Genomic DNA, 27,282 nt, shown 5'->3' on the forward strand with positions numbered 1-27,282 from the left:
TCACTTCACTAAGCCCCATGTGACTGCAGGTAATGTAGGTGTTGTAAAAGTGAGGCCACATTAATAGTGTTACTTTTGTATCACATCAATAGTTTTGTATCACAAGAGCCTAGTAGCTGTATGTAGCACAGCATGTCTCAGGACATGTAAATTGCAAAATAGAGTATCATTCTTAATTGGTTATAAACTTTTAAAAGTATCTCAGTTGTTGCAATAAGGTATCTAGGGTTTAGAAAAAATCTTAATTTAAAAGGACCTACCATTAAATGTTACGTTTAGCAAAATGATATGCTACAGAATCAGCACATCAATAACCAATATTTATAAACCAGTATAAATCAGATATAAAAGAAAAATTAAGAACTATCATATATGATTTAATATTTGTTTTAAAATAATGTAAACCATTAATAATATAACTTTCAATTGACATGATGGCATTAAATATATTTTTCTTTCATTGCTTTTAAGTTCTTTAGGTACATTTTTTTGCATGATTTATTGTTATATAGCAATGCGCCAAGAACACCTAGTATTTACTCTCCTACCTCTATGTTGGTCTAATTATCCATTCCTTTCATGGAAATGGAAGAAAAATAAATATGCCTAGTGGAATTAAGACTCTTTGCTTTTATATCTGAAATTTGTAACTTTGTTATTTACTTTGTCAATTTAGTTCAACTAAAGGAAGTTTTAAAAGAGAATTGCTGAACATCAATGCATTTTACTAAAAATTCTGAAAGAGCAAAGTTGCATATTACTTTTGTATCCAGTTGTTTGATTTTAAATCACTTACATGTTTTGCTTTTGAAAAAAATTTTATAATTGCTTAATGTTATTATAATAATCCACTGCTAGTTAGGATATTTGAAAACCTTAATCACCTTTTTAAAAAACATTTTTGTATCAGGACAGTTACTATGTTCCATATTCATGTCACTCATAATCTTTAAGACTCTAGTGCTACTCAGCATTAGGAAACAGTCACAGTTGGGAGATGACATTTAGGCATGTTAATACAGAAATGTATGTGACTTATAGCAAACCTCAATTTATGGTCATTTTTGGAGGATATGTCCCCTTGTCAAATAAGTGCTTCACTTGAATTCACATAATAGTGAAACCCTAAACAATATCATAAGGCAAATTGGCAGCCTGAGAAAGTTTACTACTTTTATTTCTCAAAAAAAGCATGTTTTAAAACAGTATTTGGCAGCATTGACAGCAGACTCAAAGGAACGTTTAAAAACTGTGTGCATTTGCTAAGAATTTTCAAATTCAACCTTCATTTTGGATTTTGGTTGTTTAAAATAACTCATTACAATTTTCAGCTTTCTTGCATGATAGATTATGTTTATAATCAAATATTGAAACAAACAAATTTAATCAAAACTGTGTTTGATGTCTTTATAAGAACATGAAATGTCACTGAACATAGTACTTAAGGACGTAAGTACTTACGTGTTACCACATGGCTTAATATTTGTAAAATAATATTACATTTTTAAAAGCATTGCAAGGGTAGAATGAGTGAGGCAAAGCCCACCCACTCTACCTCATGTGCTCTTTACATTCGCAAGGTTTTAGTTTATGGGTGCATATATGTGTGTTTTTTGTCATATCAATAAATCATAGTAAAAGATTATAGGAAGCGAGTTTCCAAAGCACATTTAAGTCCACATTTCCTTGAGCAGGCTTTCCTTTTGCATATATTCCTAAAGGGGATAAGCAAAGTTTTTGTAGTTACAGTGAAAGCTAAAAGCATGGCATCAGAAAGTGTATGGAGATAGGGAGGTCTTATCATGGGATGTGGTTGCTGTGAGCAGGGCTGCCTTCCCACACAAAGAACAGATTGTGGTTTAACTCTTTCCATGGCCTAGTTTAATGTGCTTGAATAGTAACTGAATTGTTCAAATCTCTGCTGGAAACTACTGATCGGTTTAATGATTTCCTCTATGGCATTTGGTTATGCCTCATGCTGTGATGTAATCATCAGCATTCTGTATTGTTATAAAATTTTGATTCATACTTATTCTGGTGAAGGAACACTTACAGCAATGTGAGAACACTTTTGATAACTACATTATTGATTGGATGGGACACGTACTCCTTCCATATCTGAAGTGCAAACAGCTAACATGTTGCAGTCTGTAGCATTAAAACTTTGAATTTCTTCTTAAAAATACATTCATCTTTATACTGGATTTTTTTTGACACCTTCTTTGTTAAAGAGTCATTAGTTGTACTTTCATCATATTTTCCTAATGGAATTAGTTAGTCTTCTGTTAAACATAATTTATTCCACATAGTTCAGGGTGATTAACATGAGTATGTAAATTCTAACTTGGGATACAATCAGAGAGAGTTATTTTGTAGTTGGGCTGACAATATAGTCAATATGACGAGAAAAGTAGTGGTGGAAGTTCTCATTTGCTTCAAATCTTGGCTTATTGCATACATACGCTGTGCATGCACTGGACGTTAAGCTCTTTCTCTTTGAACAGTAATAGGCCTAAGCTTATAAGACAGGTTTTACCTAAATCAGGAAGTAATGAAACTGCACTGGGAAGTGACTTGAAATATCTGTAGGTAAAGATTATCCACCATTCCTCACTGATCCCATCCCTTAAAAAAAGGCTTGGGTGAAACAGGCAGGAAAAATGCAGGAGCCTAAAGGTAAACTACTTAATTCAGAAGATTGGTACTCTATAATCTATGTACCTGCAAATTCACATGCATGTGCATATATGCACCCACAGTTCTAGCTGATAATTCATCTACATGGCAAATGAATTGTATAGATTCCACAAAAGCAGTAACTGACCAGCAGTGCACTCCTGGTGTCACCCCACCACAGCATGCAGAGACACAAAGAATGTAAAGTTGGTGCCAAGTTGCCATTTTTCATTGTTCACCTCAGATTGATTTTTAAGAGGTTTAGAATAATTGCTATACTCATGTGATCGGTGAACAAATTAACGGACTCTGTGGGGCTGCATATTCTATAGGGAAGCTGCTGGAAGAACATTCATGTAAGTTTTGTTTTCAAGTTTGAAAACTTCTATTTAAAAATGCAAGAGTGTATGTGAGAAAGCACAAGAGTGCAAATGTGTGTGTGTTGGGAGCTGGTGTTGGTAGTGTGGGGAGAGAATGCACTGCTCGAAGTATGGAAACCTTCTGTTCAGGACACAGATACGACGAGCTATGTCCTTTGCCCACTTTCTCTCACTGTATACCGGTTTCTCTAGTTACCACTCTTGGAATGGTGCTGTTTCAGTGTTGGAATGTTGGACGTTTGATAAGAAAATGGATCAAGTTTAATGGCGCATGCTCTTTGTGCCACCAGCAGCCTCTTGCTGAGAGCATGCTCCAAAAGCGGGAACTGTGTGGCATTACACTGAGCATCTATATGCTTTGTGTTTCTGTGCCACAGAGAAGAGAAATGAACTGTGGCATCGCTCCTGCCTTCTGAACAGCTCTGCTCCGATTAAAAAAAAAAAAATCTCACTGTGTTCTTTGTAAAATGGTACTGCATAGTGTTAGTTGGTCAATCAAATATTGAAATATTATATTAGGTGCCAAGCACCTAAGTTAGTTGCATATATTTTAAAGAATGTAGAATGCATGGCATTGGGGTGGAAACAAGGGGGATGGGGCCAGAGTGTAATATAAAATATAAACCTTATTTTCTTTATAGGAGGGAGAACTGACCTGTGAATTTTGGTGGAAAGGGGACAGCTGGGCATACTTTACTTTCTTCTTGTCCTGTTATTTTGATAATTTTAAATAAGAAAAGAATGTTATTTTCATGTATAACTTTTTGTACTGAATTGGAAACGGATTGTGGTCTTATTTTCTTATTTTTTGAGCTTTTAAAATTAAACTGACTATGCACATCTTTTCCTCACCCCTCTGTCTTTCGCAGGATGAATTTCACCCATTCATCGAGGCACTTCTTCCACATGTCCGTGCAATTGCCTATACTTGGTTCAACCTGCAGGCTCGAAAACGCAAGTACTTTAAAAAGCATGAGAAGCGAATGTCAAAGGATGAAGAAAGAGCAGTCAAAGATGAGCTTCTCAGTGAAAAGCCTGAAATCAAACAGAAGTGGGCATCCAGGCTCCTGGCCAAACTGCGCAAAGATATTCGCCAGGAGTATCGAGAGGACTTTGTGCTTACCGTGACTGGCAAGAAGCACCCGTGCTGTGTCTTATCCAATCCCGACCAGAAGGGTAAGATTAGGAGAATCGACTGCTTGCGACAGGCAGACAAAGTCTGGCGTCTGGATCTAGTCATGGTGATCCTGTTCAAAGGCATCCCCTTGGAAAGTACCGATGGAGAGCGGCTCATGAAATCCCCACATTGCACAAACCCAGCACTTTGTGTCCAGCCACATCATATCACAGTATCAGTTAAGGAACTTGATTTGTTTTTGGCATACTACGTGCAGGAGCAAGGTAGGAGCAGATTGTTCTTTTTTCTAGCATGGCAAACACTGCACACAAACCTCTGTAGACTGAGTATCTGGCTTGAGTTAGATGGTTCTCAAGGCCCCTAGATATCCTCCACCCTCTCTGGGTACAGTAGGGTGTCCGCTTTCACTCACATGTCCACTGCCATGTGCGAGCCATGTAAATAGACACGGGGCTTTCATACCTGGATAGGCTTGGATACTTAAGAAAGACCACAAAGAGGTGCTTTTTCAAGTATCTAATAATACTGTTTTTCAAAGACATAGGATAGTTTAACAAATATAGTTCATTACACTATACTTTCTGTGGTAGGCTACATTTTTACTTCTAGTCTAGTAATCTTTTCCTGATTTGAAAATGTAACTTTATTTATGAATAGTCAAACCATTCTAAGTAATTTTTGTATTAATCTTTTTAATTAATGAGATAGAGGAACTTTGTTTATGAATTTAGTGGTATTGCACTGAAAATAGAATTAATGTTTACTATTACAAAATGCTTAAGATAGATAGTATCAAAAAATATATCTTACGTAGACCTAGATTTACTTAATTTTAATATTTCTATCATCACTTTTGATTGTGCAGTATTCACTGTCGACTAAATAGAATTGAGTTATTATTTAAATTATTTATAATACGTTCCCAGAGTTATTTGGGAACACTTAATAATGTTAGTTTACTTGTATGTAAATTCATAAAACTTACCGAGGAGGAAAGTCGCAGCGCTACTTACAGAACAAAAATAGAAAGTGGACTGGTTACACTGGTTTAAAATAAATTTCAAAAAGAATACAGAAACCGCATACCATACCTATTATTTAAAATACCTGATAAGGAGAGTGGTATAAATGTTGCCTAAATAATTAAAAAAGATGATGTTATTAGTGAATACTTCAGTTAATGAAATGTTTATTTTTATTTTTCTTAATATATTTTCCTTAAGTAGGTAAGAATTTCTTTTCTTCAAATAAATGCATCAAGATATAGATGTCCTTGCATTAGCAACAATCCATAGTAAAACAATCATTTTACAAAGCAGCATACCAAAAGTAGACTGAAGTTTGAGCTATCACAGATGGTGGGTCATTTCCAAACTTGGCCTGACGGGAAGAGAAATGGCCTGCAGATAGCCAGGTGACAGACTGTTATCTGATGTTCATTATATAAATGTGAGACTTAATACATTGCTATGAGTTTTATTATTCAAAAAAATCAAAATTACTTTTTTGACTCTGAATTCTAGGTACTCACTATGTGCTTTTTGGCTTGATTTTCTGTAGCTTTGGAGATATGCTTAAGTGTCATTTTAGAATTTTTAGTCTGATTTTAAATAATGGTGTTGGACATTGCCCATTTAGAAATATTACCTGTTCCTGAAAAAATGAAACATTGTCTTTAATATTTCCATGCATTTAAGAATTACAGTCCAAATAATGAAGGTTTGGGGAAAATAATATTTTTGTCCCATGTGTCCTAAAATAAAACTCAGTAACACATGACAATTATTTGATTGACAGATGTCTAGGAGGTGACACTTTAAGGTGGGCTGTATATATGTGTTGGATTGACTATAAATGAGTTTTAACTGTGTTGTGAAAGTCAAGGATGGAAGTAAAATTTCAAAAAGTGGGTCATGTAACTTTTTAGTGCAGGGAGGGAAGATTTGCAACAACTTCACTACTGCTCACATTTTAAGTTGCTTGAAGGCTAGGTTTTGAGGTGTGCCTGCCTGCGTGCACATTTACTCCTGGGGCAGGCAGCCAGATCTCTTAATTTTGATGAACTGACAATAAAGATTTGTAAAGATAGATTGAAAAAAGAAAAAATGCATAAATGCCTTCCGTGTTTCACCACTGGTCATGATAATCAAAAAGTTTTAAGCAACTCTTAGAGACCATGTTTTTAGATAAAACATTTATTTTGTTGTTGTTGGTTCAACTATCTCTATTGTAAGAACTTTTCATTATTTTATCTTGTGCATCTAACTTGTATCCTCTGCTACCTGCCAGTGCATTATCTTCTCTTAGCATCTGTTGGTTCTTTGGAAAACTCACGTCAGGATGCTTTTGTGTTTTCCTCTTTTCAAAATTTATATATTTTTCCTTGTCAAGTGTAGGTTAGTTATGTCATTTTGTAGTGCAATTGATTAAAGAAGGCAGATTTTAAAAGATAATTCTCTAGTCAGTCAGAGGGCTGCATATTGCGAGTGATGACTTTTTATTTCTCTTCTAAGGACATGGTAACTCACCTAAGTCTGTTTTATAAATCAGGTAAAGAAGTATGAATGAAAACATGAAAAGAAAAAATCAGAAAAGAGAAATGTCATGTTTGCAACAGAAAGAGCAACGAAATTACATTTCCCCCTTTTTCTCTCTCCCCACTTCTAAATGACTGGGAGAAAAACATGAGAAAGAACAGAGAGAATGCCAAAGATGGTTGCCACTGGCACCAGGATTGGCATCAGACCCTCTTTGTTTAGCTCAGGATGCCTGTGATTTGTTAGTTGGCATCCGCATTGCAGTGTGGAGTGATGTTACAATATATTGACAATTTCCAGATCTAGAAATGTCAATAGTCCTCTTGGTTATTTATACAAGATCACATACTTCATCTCTTCTGGAAGATGAAATAAAGACCATCATGTACTAAAGTTTCATTGTTGACCAACTTTCTATGCTTTTCTTTTTCCCTCTTTCTCTTTTGGTTCACCCCACACTTTTTTTTCCTTCTTCATGCCCAGCAGCCTCATCTTTCTGAAATGTGGGAAGAGTTACTAGAGCTTTGACACAAGCTATAGTGCTACATCTGCATCTGATATGGTTTGGGGAAACATTTATGCTTTTTGAAATCATTTTTGATACATAGTTCATTAGACTTTTGCATTACATGGCCATGAGGCAGTATTTTCTTTAAAGCTTAATCTCTTTGTTATTCGGCTACTATGCATATATTCTGGTTGACCGCAATTCAGTTCATTTTGCTATTTCCTTATATTAGCAAAGGCTGATGTTCAGTATAGATGTTTATAAAATTCAATGTCCCCCTGCACTTCACCTCAAATGTACACATCATTTGGGAGTAACTGCATTTAAATCCATAAAATCATTTGATGTTATTGATTCAGGGGCTGCGCTTCGGCTGTTTCGTTGCTACAAGAACCGCCATTTTGTTTGTGAAGTGCCAGGCGAGGGGGAAAAAAAAGGCAGACACTGTGTTTGATGCCAATAATGGTTGCCAGTGGCACCGAGGTTGGCATCAGACCCTCTTTGTCTAGTTGCTGAATGCCTTTGATTCGTTGGTTGGCATCCGCATTGCAGTGGGCACACTGGAAAGTTTTTGACAATCCCTGAATGAAAGCTGCTTGCTTGTTTGCTGCAGCAAATCTTAGCTAATATAAAACTCTTCCTTTTTTTAGGTTTTGTCTAAAAAAATTATGACAGATTAAAGAAAAAATAGCTCTAAATGGTATCTATTTTCCCAAAGATATTAAAGATGTCCAATGATTCTTGGGCAGGTGGTACCTATTCCCCATATTGTCTTTGTTATTGCATTCATGAAAGCAAAGCAAAAACAAAACCAAACAAAAACCAGGCAAGCCTTGCACAACACACCTTCCTGGGATATAAGTGTCCTATAGGATGCAGGGTGTGCTATGACAAGTGTGTGGAGGACAAACCTAACGTAATGATATGTAATGCATCCATTATGACTGACTGTTGCTCTCAGTCACATCTCTGCTTATTTGTTATGCAATTTCTAGTTCCCTCACTTTACACTCTTGCAAATTTTATAGTAACATTTTGAGAAGACTTCATTTTTCCTCTCTAGTTAGAAAGGAACAGAATACATGTTTAAAAAGAGAGAGAGAGAGAGAAAACTTTAAAAGAGGAGACCTATGCATTAAGGTCTGATATAAAATCAGTTATTCTGGAATTTCTTAATCCTGCATCACAATGTTACAAAATTTTCAGTGCACAATTTTGTACACTGGGAAAATTAACCAGAAGGCTAGAATAATTTTGGTTAAAGTTTCCTAGATAGTTAGCGTTAATATTGTTTTTCAGTTAACCACCATTATCTTGTTAATTAATAAGAAGGATTAGCAGTTCTACCCAAAGGGCTGCACAGAAGGAAGTCTGGCCTATGGGAGGCCTTGAGTTGCCAGACTGTGTCCTGTCTGAAGGGGAAAAAAGGAAGGGGGTGGTGGTGGTGGGAGTGGGGGGGCGGGAGTGGGATTGGCCTTTCTCTGGGGCAGGAAAGCATTTTGAAGAGAGAGGTCCAACACCCCAAGACATTTAAAGGTCTCCAGAGATAGTAACTGTTGTCATGTATATAACAGATTAGAGTTTACAATGAGTCAGCCTAACTGAGTTTTGGACTGTACTTTGCACTCTTACTAAACATGTTTTGGAGTGTTAAAGAGAGCCCAGAAACCTCATTGTTATCCTGAAAAAGTAGTTTCCTTTAGCCTTGTTGAACCCTTAAAATTATGATCTGTTGTTGGATGGCCACTTTTGTTGCTTTATTGTTAAATGTTATAATAATTGAAGTACCTTTTCAAGTTGTGAAAAATGTGACTTGTTTACAGGGGAAGTCGTAATCATTATTATTGTATTTGAAATAGAAGCCTGCCTGGTTGTCACATATCATTAGTGAGGAAGCAAATGCTAAGAATTATTTTCTTCCTACAGTTACTGAATTTCAGAATCCTTTTGGGTAACAATTATTTCTTTATGAAAAGCTTAAGTAGATAATTGTTTGCAAGTTGGCAGTGTATTTTAACATTTTAACAGATTTCACTTGATTTGCAGGTATTTCCCATTATGGGAAAAAATAAGCTTTCATAATTGATTAAAATGAGGCTGCTCTCTAGGATGATTTGGTGTGTCTGCATTGTGAAATGCTCTGGGAGCATAAAAGTTTGTGTGTAGGAGAAATACTTGGTATGCATGTTTGATTTAGGGGAGCACTGTTAATTTTTCCCATCTAGCAACTTGTCCTTGACTGAACTTGTGAACTCTAGTGCACATTTGTTTGCATTCTGGCTCATACACAATTCACAAGATAAAGAAGGGCTCTTATTGGCACGTCTTGCTCCTAGGCTTAATGAGACCTTTGTGGGAACATATATTGTGAGATAAGATGCTTAACAATCTTCTCACTGATAAGAAAACACAGTCTCCGACCAGAAGTTCACCCTCTATGCCATGAAGTCCTGCCACAAGATAGCTTTAGCAGACAATTTAAGAGTTAAACTCTGAGGCCCCAGTTGCCAGCTGGGGAAGCTTGGCATCTGTGTTCCGATATGGCAAACTAAGCTCTTGCATTGCTGTTAATATGATCTCATTTTTCAAAGGGAAGTATGGGGGGAGAGAAGGAGAGAGGGAGCGAAGGATGGGATGCTTATTTGTTACATCAATTATGATTTTCAAATATTTAAAAATATATAGTACCCCACTTTCTGGAGGCAGCAAAGGTTGGTAAAATATTCTACCGACAGCATTAGGCATCTTCCCCCTACCCTGTATATACAGCACTACAAATTTTGTAATGAAAAATATTTAGATTATGTATTTGGATTTACAAATTTAGTGCACAGTGTCTCTTGTGTGGTAAAATAATTCCAAATATCTCCATATTTGTAAGAACCAAAATAATATGCATTGTTCAAGAATCATGGTAATTGGAGAGGACTGTGCATTGCAGTGACAGGAGTGATGGTCAGGTCTCCTGAAGAATGCCTTCCTGATAGGCACAGTTACAGTGTCTGTGCCTGGAGACTTACAGCTGGGTAGGAGCCATTTAGAGAGGCTACCTATTGCTACAGCTTTAATTCTTTAAAGTTACTGTTTTCTAAAGTGGTACCTAAGAAGCACTTCCAAACATAAACATTTGTAATCGATTTGGTAGGATTTTTCATTTACTTACTTGTTTCCCCCTAAATTTGAAATTTAGGAAGAAGCAGTCATAAGGAAGTTAAAGTTATAATCCTCCATTAACCTTTTCCTTTTGAATTTGGCACTTAAAATTTGAAACAACAGTCCAAGATACTCAGTTTAGTAAGGTCTTTCTCCTTATAAGCTTTCATTCAACCAGATTAAACTGAAAAACTAGACTGGTAGGCTACATAAAACTGTGCTTTCTAACACTAGCAGTCTTGCCATCACTGCTGGCCAGTTAGAATTGCAGCACCTGAAGAGAGAGGGACCCAACGGGAGTTTATGTCAGAATTCACAGGATTTCTTAAAAATTGAGATAAGTTAGTTTTCATTTCTGTTATCATGGTGGCTTACATGATAATGGACTTATAATCAAAGAAGTAGTTATTGCTTTGTTTGAAGCTCCAAGTTTGCAAAGAGTGCAAAGAGCATATGAAACACTCATTAAAATGGTCAATTATTAAATACCTGAAAATTATGGGCAAAGGCGATCCCTGGCTCTGAAACTAGCTTCTGGGTAAATGTTTTTCTTTGGTTTATGAAAGAATAGCATTTTCCAGTTTGAAGTTGATGAAAGTAAAACTTGCGACACTTAAGGGGTTTTCCTATGTATGTGCTATGGTGGAGCCAATAATTAGCCAACATAATGTTCAAAGCAAGTTTTCCAGCCTTTTTCCCTCCATCCTTGTGAAGGAAGAATAATTTTAGAAATCTCAAGGACTAGTGGTTATGCGATCGGAAACTTCAGTTATTACGGCCGCATGCCCCAGTGCCAAGCATAGCAAGAAGAGACGCTTCCTTCTGATCATGCTCACTTTCTGTGGCAACGTGGTATGTCGTCTCATTTTAAAGTAAATTCTTAGGACCTTGAACTCTAATTATGTGATGCGGTTAATTTAACCGAATTTAGTTGTTAGAATTTGACATAGAGAATAAATCATCAAACTGCAGAGAACTTGTGAAAACTAAGTGCTTGCAGTAAGGAGTGAGTCTGTGGGATTAGCCTGTATTAGATTGAACGTTAGAGGATGTGAGACTAATAGGACTTGAATGGTTGGGCTCTTTGGTTGCTATATTATTCAGAAAATTGGAAGAAATGGCTAACCAATGAGGTGGAAAGTCCTTGAGGCTGAATTGAAAGCCACACATTTTTAAAAAATCTTCAAAATTTAATTGTTCAAAAATGGGAAAGCAGATGATTACATGCATAAGTACATTGTTTATAATAAAACACTTAGATACACATATTCTGTTTATGATGATAGCTTAAACAGGACAGCATTGATGAATCACTGACAAATTAAAGAACTCTGAACAAGGACTATATAATTAAAAATATGGGGTGATGGATGAAGTAATTTTACTATCAGAAGTTGCCTGGAGGTTGTGTATTTTCAGAATCCTATTTTAAAGGCAGTTCAGAACATGCAGTAAGTTATTGAGGAAGCATAAACCAGTTGAAAATGGAATTTGTTTAAACAAGTGTGAAATAAAATAAGAATTACCTTTAAGAAAAGAATTATTTCATGCTAAATACATGCAGTTTTAAAATTTTAGTTAGCTTCGTCTCCATTCAAAATAGTCTATTTCTCAAAATAGTCAGCTTAATAAATAGTATTCATTGAATTTTGAAATACATGTCTCTCATAAAACTACATAAAAGCATTTAACAAGCATCCATTAATAGTAAGTGACACATATATATTCTCATGCTGAATGAAGATGAACTGTTTTTTTAAGAAACCTGATTTTTCATACTCATTTTGAAAAAAATACATGGAGAAATGTTTTGGTGCTAACAGGGAATGGTAGAGCTTGGGACAAAAGTCTAATCATGAGTACAGATATTAAGAAAAAGTTCTTTGAAGTAGGGTGTATTCTGTAATTCATGTGAGCAGGGGATTACATTTATGCCTATGCTAATAACATGTCAATATGAAGTCTATACCCCTCTATTAGTGAATTCTAAAGTGTAAAAAGTGTTCCTTCGTAGGACAACTTGTATTTTATTATTCTGACATCTGCAGTTTCTGGATGGATTACCTTAAATTTGCTATGCTATGTTAAAAGCCTTGTTTTATGAGGTCGGTCTCAGCTTCTGGCCTTGGTGTCAGGAACCCTGCTACGTGATGCAACTTGCCTTGTTAGGTTTAATTGACCAAAGCTGATGTGTTAAAACAATTCATTTGCGCTGTAACTTATGCCCTGGCTAAGTTGCTACCTGAATCCCTTGACCTTGACTTGTTTGGGTCATGAAATGGCTGCAAGCTGTTTGACCTTTCTATTGTGTAATAATGTCACTGTTTCCTCTTATTCTTTAATGGTAATAGCTGACAAAAAGGCCGAAGCCCTTACTTTACACACCAGTGGATTCAAGGCGTCCCTCTGCAGTAGCTACATCTTCTGCTTGACGTGGTCTGGCTGTAGAAGTGACTTTCTTTTGTTTGCTGACAGTGATGGGGACGAATTTGCAGCCCTCCTTGCTACGAGAGGTGGGGCATAGTATTCTGGCATTTGGAGGGATTTAGATCTTTTCTGCTTAGATTTTCAGTTTCTGTGTTTTCTGATGGTGTGTGTCACAGTTTCCTTTTCCACACTCTTCTGAGGCTGACTTTTCAGCTTTTTGTATTTATGGTTTCTTGAATAATTACTTTTTGGCATTTTCAGCTGCTACAATAAAAATATTTTATTGTCATAATTTGAGGTAAAATTGGGAAATTTAGTTATGCTTTTAGTTACCAATGTGAAAACAGCTGACTTTTGAACTGAACACTATGAATCTTTGACTAGTACTGAAAAAATCTATATACTAAACATTTAGGGTAAAACCAACATTTTTTTTTTTACAAATGAGTAATGTTGTAACTCTACGTATACCATCTTATGTTACAGTTTTAAGGGAATCCTATCTTTTGTGACTTAAATAGCTAAATTTCATGACATAGTAGAGAACCATTAGTAAATATGAAGATTTTATTTCTGTGGGGACTTTTGCCAGCATGTAAAATTAACTATTTATTTTAATGAATACAAAAATTGTTTTTTTTCCTACTCTTCGTGAAAACCTCATGTACAAAAATAGCTAATTTTACCTCCGTTCTCCTCTTCTGAAGCAGTGAAATAATTTTATTTTTAAAATACTGGAAAAGCCTTCTAAAATGTTAAAACACAGATATTTTTATCCTACCAAACTCTTCTTTGCCAAATATGACATTATAGTTCATGATTTTTCCTATATTTGCCAGATTAAATATTTAAAATCCAAGCTGTTACATTTTATTTTTAAATTATTAGAGGAGAAAAGGAAGTTTAAGTTAAAATGTACATTTCCTTACTTGCGTGTTGCGTACTGTTTATACATGTGTGTAGATACACTGACAGATGAGAGACAGTGTGCTACAGGCACTAGAACCTTGGAAAAAAGCAGTAGATTTCTATATTCCTCTCTAAAAAATATCTGAAAATAGCAGGTGAGAGGCTTTCTTTTCTTTCTTTCTGGTTCGTTTGTTTGTTACTGTTGTGTTTTAAACTATTTTTCCCCTAGGAATGTTCATAAGATCAAGGAATTTAAATGCTTTTTCAGAATGAATCATGTTGATAATCCAGAATCATAGGGGTCAGAGGAGGAAGGTTGAATGAAATGCTCTGAATCTGATTTTAGTCCATGGCCTCAGTTTTTCTCTCTTCTCCTGTAAAAACGAGTCTAGAGTAGAAAACATCTCTTATGCCTTTCTGCTGGTTCATCAGCATCCTCAGGGGCAGCACCAATGTGGAGTTGGCTTTAGATGTGGTTAGTGGGCTAAGGGGTCAGATGACAGTGGGACTATGATATGAGAACAGCAACTAGCCCAGAGGATTTAAAAATATCTTTAGTTTTCTCCAGACGTCTACCTCAGTTCCTACATCGAAATTATTTTAAGGTGATCTCACCTGTTGAGTTAAAGTTCCTAGTCCAACTTGTGTGTTGTCCAACTTGTGTGTGTGTGTGAGCAGGGAGCTGGGGGTGTGCACATGCACACATGTGTTGTAGGGAGTTGAGGAGAAGTGAAGTTAGAAGAAAAAGAGAAAGGTGGGTCTTAAATCTTGCAGGAATTACTTAAGAAAGATGGCTTATTCTTAGACTGAAGAGTAAATACTGTGCAAATTTAAGTATTCTGTCATCCTTTGAATTTTGAATTGCTTAAGAAGTTGAGCATATCTCACTTCTGCCTTTTCCGTTTTTGTAGAGCACAGAAAATGTCTTAGTTCAGGCCACTATAACAAAATAGCATAAACCGTGTGACTTACAGACATTAAAACTTATTTCTCACAGTTCTGGAAGCTGGAAGCCCAGGATCAGAATGCCAGCACAGTCGAGTTCCAGTGAGGGCTGTCTTCCGGGTGGCAGAGTGCCAACTTTTCCTTGTTTCTGTACATGTAGCAAAAGAGTGAGAGTTCTCTGGGATCTCTTTTATAAGGGCACTAATCACATTTATGAAAGCTCCAATCTCATGACCTAATTATCAACCAAAGGCCCCACCTCCTAATACCATCAGATTGGGGGTTAGAATTTCAACATAGGAATTTGGGGAAGACTCAAACATTCATTTTGTAACAAAAATCATGTGCATAGAATTTGACATTTTGGGTTCTAGTCTTGGCTCTGCCATTTGTCTGCTTTTTGACCTTGGTCAAGTCACTTAAGCTCCGTGCGCTTTGCTTTTCTGTTTTGTAAATCGAGGATTAAAATGCCTACTTCACTGTGCAGCTTTAGGATTAAATGAAATAGTTCATGTAAGAAAAAGCAATAATGTTAATAATAATAATTACTACTATATATGAAGGAAAATAGCATAATGTAGACTGCCAGAGAAACTGTCCAGTAGTGAAAAAAAGGAATGACTGGATATGAAGCAGACGGTCATCATTTAGTTCATATTTATCTCAGGTAGCAAGACATACCAAAGAGAAAATCAAAGTCCTGCTCACAGCAGTGTGTGTAAATACCTATTAGTGAAAACTCTTTGTATAGACACATGACGTTAGCTAGTTGTGTGTAGTTTTAAAACCAATTTAAATTGGAATGATTGTATGGTTTTAGAAGACTTTTTATCTCAGATTTACTAAAGAATAAATTTATTGATGAATCTAGGTATATTTTTGAAGGGAAGGAATAAAATAATTTTATTAGTGGCTCTCTGAATAAATAACTCAGTGTTGGTGTGGATAAAGGGTGTCCTATCAAGTACTTATAATTCACTGGACTCTAATGAAAGTGTAAAACTGTCATATACAAAAAAATTAAATTGCCCACATTTGGGAGAACTACACTTATGTTTTAGATTTGTTTGGGCAGAAATGATGATGATGTGGCTTGAAGGGATTATGCTTTTTTTTTTTTGTTTTGAGACCCAATCTCACTGCAAACTCCGCCTGCCAGGTTCACACCATTCTTCTGCCCCAGCCTGCCGAGTAGCTGGAACTACAGGCGCCCGCCACCGTTTTTATATTTTTACTGGAGACAGGGTTTCACTGTGTTAGCCAGGATGGTTTCGATCTCCTGACCTCATGATCTTCCGCCTCGGCCTCCCAAAGTGCTGGGATTACAGGTGTGAGCCACGGTGCCTGGCCAACTGGATTGTTCTTAAAAAAACATGCTGCTGGTTTTTCGTCTCTTTTTAAAGTCTGAAAGTATCATATTTAAAAATGACCCTTTGTCTCAAAAAAAAAAAAACAACAAACCCTCAAACCGTTTAATCAGTTGCATGAATCGTTTTGATTTTATTGCCATTTAATTTTCTCCTTTAAGTCACTCTTTCCCATTCCTGCTTTTCTATGTTGTTAAGAAAATTAAATAATTAAATGAGCTCTGTAGGAAATAAGTTTATATTTATTACTCAAATTGACTTCACTTTTGCTAAGAACAACTGGAAACCAAATGGAAAATGGTTAAAACATTTACTTCTTACGAAACTGTGATTTGGGATCACAGTGTTTGACTTCAGTAGCTCTGGTTGGTTGGGTTCATGTGGTCATGGATCCTTGGAGGAACTAGTTTTGGTGCTTGTTTCTCTACGGCCAGTGAATCGTACCCCTCACTTTGCACAGGAGGTTTGGAAAGTGGAGAGATTAGCCCATATCCACAATCCCTACTGGGAGAATTTAAATCATGTGTCACATTGATGCAGTGTAAAAAGGCATGATATTTTTATATGGAGCACTTTATAATAAGTGTGTCATATACCTAGGCGTTCTAGGCAGGAGTTAATAGGAAAAGTTATTTCACTGTTTGTCCATTAGTTAAAGGGTAACTAGGGTGTACAGAAAGCAGAATCAGTACATTGATTAGCTTGTTTGGATTCTGGCACATAATTTTTTAATAATCTGTGGCATTCATTTTCTTTTTGATAACACGCTGGTGTTTAATAGCAATTCTGTTCATGGGATACACAAAAATCAAAAACCATATACATGAAACAAAGTGCAGCCACAGTTTTTAAACATGTATAAACTGGGATTGCTGTTGATGGCAGAAGGATTTGGTATTATGTCTTTCTAATGTATTTGAAAACCTTTGCTTACACTTACGATTTAAAGTTGATGTTCACTTAAAATGGGAGCATATACGTGATTCTTAAATACTAGTTGCCTTTCATAGCCTCTCAGAAATGCTTGCATATTTCTTTATTCCTGATGGTAAAGCATCAGCATTTTAGGATATGACTTAAAGTTATCATGTAACAATTTCTGTTCTATTTACAGTCTCCAAATAAGGGAAAAGCTGCTTATAGTAATATGAGGATCACTGGTCTTACAATAATTAAATAGACTTGTTATACTACATTAATCCCTTTTGGAACATTTGGAATGACTTCTTAGTACTAACACAGCATTAGGGCCTACAATTAATCTGCTTTTTGTATCCAACATTCGCATAATATAAAACATGTGCATGGAGAAACATATTTTGGGTTTAAGATGAGTTCATGGGAGGACAAAATGAAATTATATTGGACTGTTGAGCAATGTGAATATAATGCCAAGTACTGATAAGACACGGAATTCATTTAGAATCAACATAGGTAGACAAATTGTTTTTAGTAAGGTTTTGTTTTTTGGTGAATACCGTATTTGGGCTGTCAGACTTACTTTTCCCCTGAGATCCATATTTTGTACGTGACACACCAGATATATGCAGTATGAAACAGAAACAGTTTTTCAATCTAATATCCAGGAGTTTGTGTTAACTCGTTGTGAACTTGTGGCTCTTGGTATCTGTCATTGATAAGGCTATCTATTGATCCTAGAGAGAAAGGGAGTAAACTCCGTTTTAAAGTCTAGTCCAGTCTTGTTCTTTAGTTCATAGAAATGGTCTAAGTTAATGATAGACTCTGCACTTATTGTTCAGAAAGCATCATTACAGATTTGTTGAAGGGACTTCTGAGTAAGGATTATGTTTGCATCTCCTGTTGTGGAAGGCCCATGAGACATAATTTCTTCCTCACTGTGGGCTTCTTTATTGTTGTTGAGTTTTTCATACTCAGGGATGTGGATTCAGCCTTGGGTGTTCCAGTTACAGAGAAAATATTTCATGAAGGATGAAGTGTTAGTTCAATTCTAGAACAGATTGCATGCGTATATACAGAGTACTATGGAAATGCTGGGATTATTGAGTGGTTTGCAGCCATTTTCGACCATGTGCCTGGGACTAGCTAACACATTGTCAGGGAAAAACATGATGTAGCAACAATATTAGATCATGCAAATGAGACTACTGAATAGTAATAGTTATGGGCAATATTTTGGAAAACACTGATTAGTGACAGTTTTATTACAGCAAATGTATGTATCAAGTCCCCAGATTTCATTGTAATGCACTGAAAACAGATGTCAAAGTGTCCCAAACAGAATTTCATGGTTAATCTACATATTGCATGGAAAGTACAAACAAACCATTTAGAATTCTGTTATTTAATCCTTTTAGAAGGAATGAAAATATACAATTTAGATTTACTCTATTCTTTTAATTTCACTTTTTGTTTTCTGGGGGTTGATGATAGATTTTTTTGGTTTGTTAAGATGCACGTAGGAGAAGACATATCTGCATATGGACATAATTTTACTTATACTTTGGAATGTAAGTTTCTGAACATAAGGTCTTTACATTAAAAAAAGAAAAATTAGACTCTAGATTATTTAGTGACCTGATAATGGAATTCCATTCTTTTTCCATTCCTTCTTCCATTCCTTTGTTTACTGATGTAGAGATTCATTCTATGCCATATAGTGATTGAAGCAGCTTGCTGAAGTGGAAGAGAAAACCATTGGTGGTCCTGCTGCTTGCAGGTGCTTGGGAAACATTGTCCCTCTCAGTGACTCAGTTTCTGTGTCTATCAGGGAAGAGAATTGGCCTAGAGGACATCCACTAGCCCTCTTAGCTCTAGCATCCTAGGAATTTGGTTTCTGGTTATCTTGGCAGAGAGCAGTCCTCTTCATAGTAAGCAATACTTAATAAAGTTTAACATACACTTGTTAAATTTAGGGATTTAATACATTTTATTTATTAAAGAGAAATAGATAATGTGTAACCTGACTTTTGAGTAACACTTTCATGTTGCTCAATTCAAAGTCCAGTAGTCAACTCATTTGGTTCAATGTAGATAAAAAGCTTGCTTTTTAAGAAAGAGGTCTTTAACTTGTAGAATTTTAGAGTTGGGAAAATCCCTACAGATCTTCTCACTTTACAATTTGGGATACTGAGTCTAAGAGAGGCCCAGTGCGACTTTGGATGTGTTACTTTTACTGCTGTAGGAGGAAAAATAAACATAAATTATCAAAAACTAGTGAAAGGTTATTTTGTGAAAACATGGCAGCAATTTTTTAAGGAATATAGAAGAAAAATAATGATTAAGTGTCTTGTATTATCATTTGTAATTAATTGAGATTAATGCAAGAGACTAGATTTTTTTCTTTTATACAGTTTCATAGGAAGTATTCTAATGAAATCAATCGGCAGCCATGGTCTTTCTCTTTTTTTGTGTGGATGGAAGATACACTAAATTGCAGTCAACTAATATCAAAATTTGATACTGGTTGAAAAACAGAAAGGACCCATTAAAAATATACTGCTAATTTTCCAATAACGTAAGAAGAGATGTTTGAGATTTGTTATAAGAAAACTTTTTTTTTTTTTAACTGAAAGTCAGATTTTTAAAGAAAAGGTCAGAGCTAGTTATGAAGAGCTGTTATAAGTTCTCCTTTTGGGTGTTTATCATTTTCCAATTAGCTTGATAATTACTACATCTCCATTTTCCTTTGTGTGGCATGTATCATCTCAGGTAAAGAAACCTTTTTTTTTTTTAAGTTTGAAACAAATGTCCATATACCTTCTTTTATTTAAGAGATGTTTCTGATAATTTTTATTAGTTTAATTTTTAGTAAATAAAACAGATTAAATTTACAAGGGGAGTTTAATTTCAAAAAGCAGCTTTCAATGAATCTTTTTATTAAGGTAGGAATTCTTTTACAGAGTCTCCGTCGCCCAGGCTGGAGTGCAGTGGCGTGATCTTGGCTCACGGCAACCTCTACCTCCTAGGTTCAAGCGATTCTCCTGGATCAGCCTCCCAAGTAGCTGGGATCACAGGCGCATACCACCACACCTGGCTAATTTTTGTATTTTTAGTAGAGACTGGATTTCATCATGTTGGCCAGGCTGGTCGTGAATGCCTGACCTCAAGTGATCCACCCACCTCAGCCTCCCAAAAGTGCTGGGATTATAGGCGTGAGCCACCATGCCTGGCTAAGAATTATTTTATAACGTGAAAGAGTTATCTATATGTTTTTAAAATGTCCTGTGTGTGCTTGTGTATGTCAAGGCACTCTGGAATAAGGCAAAGATTAATACATTGAAACAGAGATATTAGTATTAGAGAAAGTTTAATATCGGCTACCTCTAGTAGCTAATTTCTAGTTTGACAGTTTATGGTGAAAGTTTGAAAGCATGTTTTTCAGGCACAATTGTAGTTGGAAAAATAGGTGAATAAAAGGTGGGTACAATGCAAGTACAGGAAACCACAATTGATAGTAATATTATGAGAGCATATCATAAAATAGATAATATGTATTTGTTGAATGAATGGATGAATGAATACAAGTTATTTATATTTAATATAGAACATTAGTGACAAATCAGATTACTGTTACCAAGGTAACACAAGAAAAGTTCCTCTAACTAGGAAAATCTACTTTTTACTGAAGCTTGTTTTCTTTCTTTTGTATCTGCACTAGTGATTGGTCACTGTTTTAGAAATATGATTTCCACCTTATATGTATATTTTTAATGTTAAGAGTGAGTAAAATAAAACCATATGAATTATAGGGTCTGTATTAGCAATGACATGTATTCTGGAATCTTGCTGTAAGTTTAAATGTTTGTTTTATATTATTCACTATGTAGTTGGGTAAATTAGTTTTATTTTCTAAGATTCAGTTTCCTGAGCTCTGGAGTGGGCATGCACTTTATTTGGCAGTTGTGAGGGTAAAATGAGAAAATACTTGTGAAATGCTTAGCACCACACCTGTCGTATTGTAGGTGTGCAATAAAACGTTTGCAGTTATTGCTCTGACTTTTAATCAGCAACTAGCAGAGCACCTACACATAGTAGGTACTCAGTACTTATTTGCTCAATCAGTGAATGCTCACCACCTTTCTCTGAGCTTTCCAAAAGACTTGGTCTGCCTTTTGTGGGGCAGAGCTTTAAGTTAAGGGCAATGCTATGCCTAAAGTGGGGAGAAAAAGATTAAATTTGGCAAATTTTCCAGTTTCATAGTTATATGGCAAAAATTTAAATATTGTAATTGCTATATAATGTCTCAAAATCCACTCCTAATGTGAATGGTATACAGCCACAGCAATTCACAATGCCTGTTTTCAATATTTGTGAGTTACTTAAGGAAATAGCCTTCCCTAGGAGTACAAAGACATGCTGGATTCTTGTATAAATTTCCTGGTAGAATCCAGTATGCTTTACTATTATCCATTTTTCATCAGGTCTTTCATTTGGGTATAAGAAAATCCCAGGCACAAACATAATTGGAGATAAAAGTGAACATATTCATAACTGTTGCCTAGCAGGGAGTGTTCGAGGTGATGGTATTTATTGATGCAAGAAACTAAGACTTTAAAATCCCAAACATTTTCATGGTCTGAAATGGTGATATCTTTATTTTTTCCTTTATGTTTCCAATACCACTGAATTTTAGTCCCACAAATAAGGTTGGAAGAAATATCTCAATATTATGAGTAAGATTATTCTCTGAAGAATAATTTTGACTGTTTTCTCTTATTCATTAAAAATGACAAATCATTTAAAAAATCATTTCACTGGTAATACAATTAAGTCCCTGGATAATAATCCTTATCTTGTCATTTTTTATTAGTCTTTAGATTTTTCAAAGTGTGTGTGTATGTATATATATGTGTGTATATGCATGTATGTATATGTATGTGCATATATATGTGTATTTATATGTGTGTGTATATGTGTGTGTGTATATATATGGTATACCAAATATATAGGAAAATATAACCTCACCAACTACCAAATTTTGGTATACCAAATATATATTGAACCTGGTTTATGAAATTCTCTGTTCCTCTATACTGCTCCATGCCCTCAGCCAAATAAAAAGTGAATGTAAGTTCTTAGATGACAGTGATCAGGTGTTATTTTCATACTTCTCTTCCACTTGTTCTCTATAAGGCAATATACAGTGGATTTGTTGATCTTTGAGTTCAGTGTTGATTATATATATTAATGTATGTACATATTTATGTGTGTGTATGTTATGTGTGTGTGTGTGTGTGTGTGTGTGTGTGTGTATACTTGGTATACCAAATTATATATTTGGTATATGTTATATATTTTGGTAAATATTATATATTTGGCATACCAAATATATGTATATACACATACACACACAAATATACACATGCATATGCACACATGCTTTGGAAAATCTAATAACTAATAAAATAATAAAAGACAAGATAAAATGCAATATATATGGTATATTAAATCCTTTTATTTTGATATATGTTTAATATGATTCCAAATGTATCATCATATAGTCAAAGAAGTAGGCATTTGTGGATTTATTAAAATAAATCCTTCAAGGAAAATATAGAACATTTGAGCTAAAGGTGAAAAGATGGTTGAGAAATGCATTTATGGAGTAGAAGCACTGTATTGAGCACTGTTCTCAATATTTTAAGGAGTTAGGAAAAAACAGTGAAATACTGATGGCCTTGCCCAAGTAATTTACAAGTAGAAATGAGAGGGTCATGGTCACTTGCAGTGTTTATGAAAAACAAAAATGCCAAAGATAGTGGGACAAGTGTACAACTAACTAGCTCTCTCACCAGCTACTGTATATAGTTAGATTTGTTGAGCTTTCTGGGAGGGTACCCTGTGGGACTGTAATGGAAAGGTCACAGAGAGGAGGTGAGTGTTAAGCAGTGTTTTCTCAGGGGTTATGTAACAAAACCAAAACAAAATGAAACAAATAACCAAGAATCTACTTTTCATATAAATTAACTGCATTTGGCATTGATATAAAGCTGTTTTGGGAATATTTATTTTGGTGACAAATTTGGTGTTCTGTTAAAAAAATTGTTAATAAAATAATCTAATAGGAATTTTAACACAGATGCCAAAATTTTTAATACTAAATGGCTTTGATTGATTAATCTCTTTTTTATTATTGAATTGTAACATTGAACTCTGAAATCTAAATTATTCTTAGATATAGTTTAGCTCTTAGATTTCAGTGTATATCCTATATACATTGTTTTAAAATGTTTTGTAAAGTATCTTTTAAAATGAATTCTGGTATTTCAATTGTTTATGTTATATGATCTTGAATGAAAAGTGTCAGTATATATTTGTCATGTGTCCATAATTTTTTTTAAGATATTTTGCAATTGAGAAGATAATTCTATAGGCAATTAAACAATCTGGAAAGCAAAATATTCTGCAAAAATTACTGTATTTAAAAATATTCTGAAGTTAGCTGAGTTGAGTTTTGCATCCAGTTTACATCACCATCATTATTATTTTAAAAATCAAATGTGGCTGTTCAACTCAGAAGAAAAAATGGTTTCTGTTTGTTGAGGTATGTTTTGTTGTCAGACTAAAGTATCTGACCTGATGCAAGTTTATACTTTTTTGCTGCTAAAAGCAATGGACTGATCTAGTAACACACCCAACAATAAAATAACACCCAGCTTTAAATATTTTGTTCCCTGTAAATGATGCCTGTTCCAGAATATAAGTGTTTCCTCATAGGTAATTGCAGAAAAAAGTGTACAATGAAAACTGTGGTAATCCTGTGACTATAGCTATATAATAGCTCTTTTATGGTAGCTTTCAGTCTTTTAAAGTTACAAATCATAGAATTGAACCTAGTTTGTGAAATTCTCAGTTCCTCTCTACTTCCCCATCTCCTCAGGCAAATAAAAAGTCAACGTAAGTTCTTAGATGACAGTGATCAGGTTTTCTTATTTTCGTGCTTCTCTTCCCCTTGTTCTCTATAAGATGATATACAGGGGGTTTTGTTGATTCTTTAGTTCACCGTTGATTATGTTGTGCACATGTAGCAAGATTGTGATCACTTAAATTTAAAAAGAAATCTTTCTCAGTTTGCCACTTTATGATGCATTTAAAAGCCATTCCGTCGCAGTGAAGTTGCTTAGTCATTCAACAACTATTCACTAAGCACCTACTATGTAGTAGGCACTGCGCCAGGTCCTAAAATTGCAAAATAGAGAAGACAGACATTTTACAAATTTTACAGTAGTGAGAGACAATTTAAGAAGAATTATCCAATTTTTGTTGTTCTTTTTTCTTAAGTGTTCCCATTAAGTGCTTAATAAGTTATAAAAAGAGTAATGGTAGTGATTATACAAATATCATCTGAAAGAAATGACATAAAAACTTGTGACAACTTCTAAGAAAATAGTGAGATCATGAGAATGGGTTATTGTGATGAACAAGTGTAATTTTTTTCTCTGTATGACAAAAAATATTTTTGTGGTATATACGTGGTAGTAACAAGCGTGCTTGTTATGACATCTCATAGCATGTAGCTTTTCTTGCAGGAGGTTGGATACATGTCAGGATGTATTTCTGGACTCTGCCCTGCTCCTAGCTGGAGCAGTTGCTTTGGGTTCTGAGTGGCACTAGCACCCTTCCATTCAAAAGTGAGTAATCAAGAACTGTAATGAAACTTGGAGGAATAGTGAGTATGTGTTAGGCTTCCTGATGATGATTGCACTTAATAGAACAAATAAAAGAAGAGAATGTGGCATTGGGGTACACCCAATAATTTCTCCAACTCATCAGATGTCAGCAGACTTATTGCAGGTTTTGCAGTTAACATGTCAGTCTGGTAGTGTCCCATCATCAGGGACAGTGACTAGGCATGCGTGGAATTGGAACTCGCTAGAAGGAGCCCTGGAAATAGTCAAAAAGTTGGAAAACAGGAGTACTGTCTAAAATCTTGTTTTTGTCATTTTTTAACTGTATAACTTTCAGCAAGTGTTTTGAAGTCCCAGAGGCTCCATTTCTTCTTGTGTAAAATGGAGACAATACCAATCTTACAAGTTAAGGCTTTACATAGTGACCTGGTGCTTAATAGATAACTTGAGTAAAGGTGGGTAGGATTTTCTAGGCTGTGGTGCTTTTCCACGTGTGACCATTGCCATTTAGCTAACATTTAGTATGCACCAGGTATTGTTTGCAAAGTCACCTGTTTGACTCCTTTAATCCTCAATAACCAAATGAGGTAGATACTTTACTGCCTTTTCACAAATGAGAACTCTGAGGGCAAGCTAGTTAAGTGACAGAGTCGGAATTTTAATCCATGCAGTTATTGCTGGACTTCTTTCTTAATCGTAATTCTAGATAATGAACTTACTCTGGCCCCAATAGGGTAAAAGAGACAAAAGAAAATATTATGTAGTATGAAATAACCTTTACATATTAAAAAAGCTCATTTCACTTATTGACACACTAAAAATAATTGAAACAGGACTGGGAACGATGGCTTATGGCTGTAATCCCAGCACTTTGGGAGGCCAAGGCGGGGGATTACCCGAGGTCAGGAGTTCAGGACCAGCCTGGCCGACATGGTGAAACCCTGTATCTACTAAAAATACAAAAATTAGCCAGGCGTGATGGTGTGCATCTGTAATCCCAGCTACTGAGGAGGCTGAGGCAGGAGGATCACTTGGACCCGGGAGCTGGAGGTTGCAGTGAGCTGAGATTGCACCCTTGTGCTCCAACCTGGGTGACAGTGTGAGACTCTGTCTCAAGAAAAAAAATGGAAAGAATAATTTGTTTTATCTTTAATTTATGAGTTACTGCTTTCAGTTTTGATTTATTAATTTTGATACACAAAATTTTAATGAGTTCCAAGCAAATCTTTTAAACTAAGCAGTCTTTCTCATTTTTTTGTTTTCTCTTGCTCTGTGCTGCTTATGTAGGAGACCTTAAAATTGGATATGTTTATTGTGCAGTCCACAAAGGCTACATAGGGAAAATAAAATGTCCTTAAAGAGAGGATTAAGCAAGTCAAGAGCCATACATAGTAATCCAATTGTTCAAGAATAAGTATCATGGTCTTTGTGATTGACTTATGATAAAAATCTTCCCTATCCCACCCACCCTATGCTAAATTAATGGTTTTCCGTGGAAGTCTTAGAATAAATTTTTCTTCTGTTTTTCTTATTGATTTGAAAAGTTGGGATATTTTTCAAATAAAATATCTATGTATACTTGAGAGTAAATGGACTCTGGGCTCTTTGAGAGTTTTCTGAAGGAAATAGGTGAACAAAGAACGTATATTTTAGTTTCCATAGTTTTTTTGGTTGCATCTTTCTAAACAGTCCATTTTTTATTAAAAAACTTTTGAGTTTCGGGTGCTTGCTTTGTGGGTTATTTAGATAAGAGTTTATGAGATTTGTAAATCGTCGTAAGTTTGCAGGACAAAAATTCCCCCACCCCTTATTCCTATACGTTACGTTTGCTTTTTTGGTTTCAAAGATTGATTTTCTTCTTCGATAAGACTGTGAATCTTAGTGAGAAAGAGGATGTATGGAAAGATCCAGAAATGACTTCTCTTTCTCTTCTAAAAGACAGCAATCTGCCTTATTATTACTGTTTTATAATTATGTTAGTATTAATTGGTAGCAATATTAGCAATAGTAAAAACAACAAAATGTCCCATTCCCCCCATTAATTTTTTTATTGTAATCATTACAGTTACCCAAGGAGCTAGGTATTATCATCAAATAATAGACAAAGAAATTGAGGTTAAATATATTGAATAACTCTCCAATCAGAAAGCTAGTAAGAGGCAGAGTCAGAATTTCAACCCATGGCTGCCCCTTCCCAGCTCATATTCCCAGTTTCACTCCCACTACTTCTCCAATAAAACAGATTTTTACAAAAGGGTCTTCTCTGCATCTCCAGGGGTTGTAAGCTACATTTTATAATAATGTGTGTATGAAGCAGAGTTATAGAACTGTCATGAGATCTCAGTGTAGTCTTACCTACCTACCTAGAGAAAGAAATAATTGTATGGTTTTTCTTTTTCTGTCTACCATAAATGTTTCTTCTTTCTACTTGCTTAGATGTGCATCTGTTTGTCCTACAGACACTGCTCCTCTGTCCCCCAGTGAGCTACAAGCAATAGAGCTTTCTTGAGTGTTCCTGGATGCCAACGTACAACATTTAAACATACTGACTTTATATATTTGCTCCCCAACATGAATATGGATATTTTTCTCTTCCGATTCCATTTCCTTTAAAAAGAGCAGTGACAGTTCAG

At 35.3% G+C, this 27,282-nt stretch overlaps 1 protein-coding gene across 7 annotated transcripts in view; it reads left to right on the forward strand.

Annotated features, from left to right (window-relative positions):
- The window catches only part of NFIB (nuclear factor I/B), a 316,963-nt gene that overhangs the window by 86,532 nt on the left and 203,149 nt on the right, over nucleotides 1–27,282 (forward strand). For all 7 annotated transcript variants that reach the window (XM_011930400.1, XM_011930395.1, XM_011930396.1 and 4 more), the window contains exon 2: nucleotides 3,926–4,457. In XM_011930400.1, coding sequence (XP_011785790.1) covers nucleotides 3,926–4,457 — 532 coding nt within the window. The remainder of the gene's footprint in view (nucleotides 1–3,925; nucleotides 4,458–27,282) is intronic.

Source organism: Colobus angolensis, unplaced genomic scaffold, assembly GCF_000951035.1.
Source record: "Colobus angolensis palliatus isolate OR3802 unplaced genomic scaffold, Cang.pa_1.0 Scaffold86, whole genome shotgun sequence".
Classification (NCBI taxonomy): domain Eukaryota; kingdom Metazoa; phylum Chordata; class Mammalia; order Primates; family Cercopithecidae; genus Colobus; species Colobus angolensis.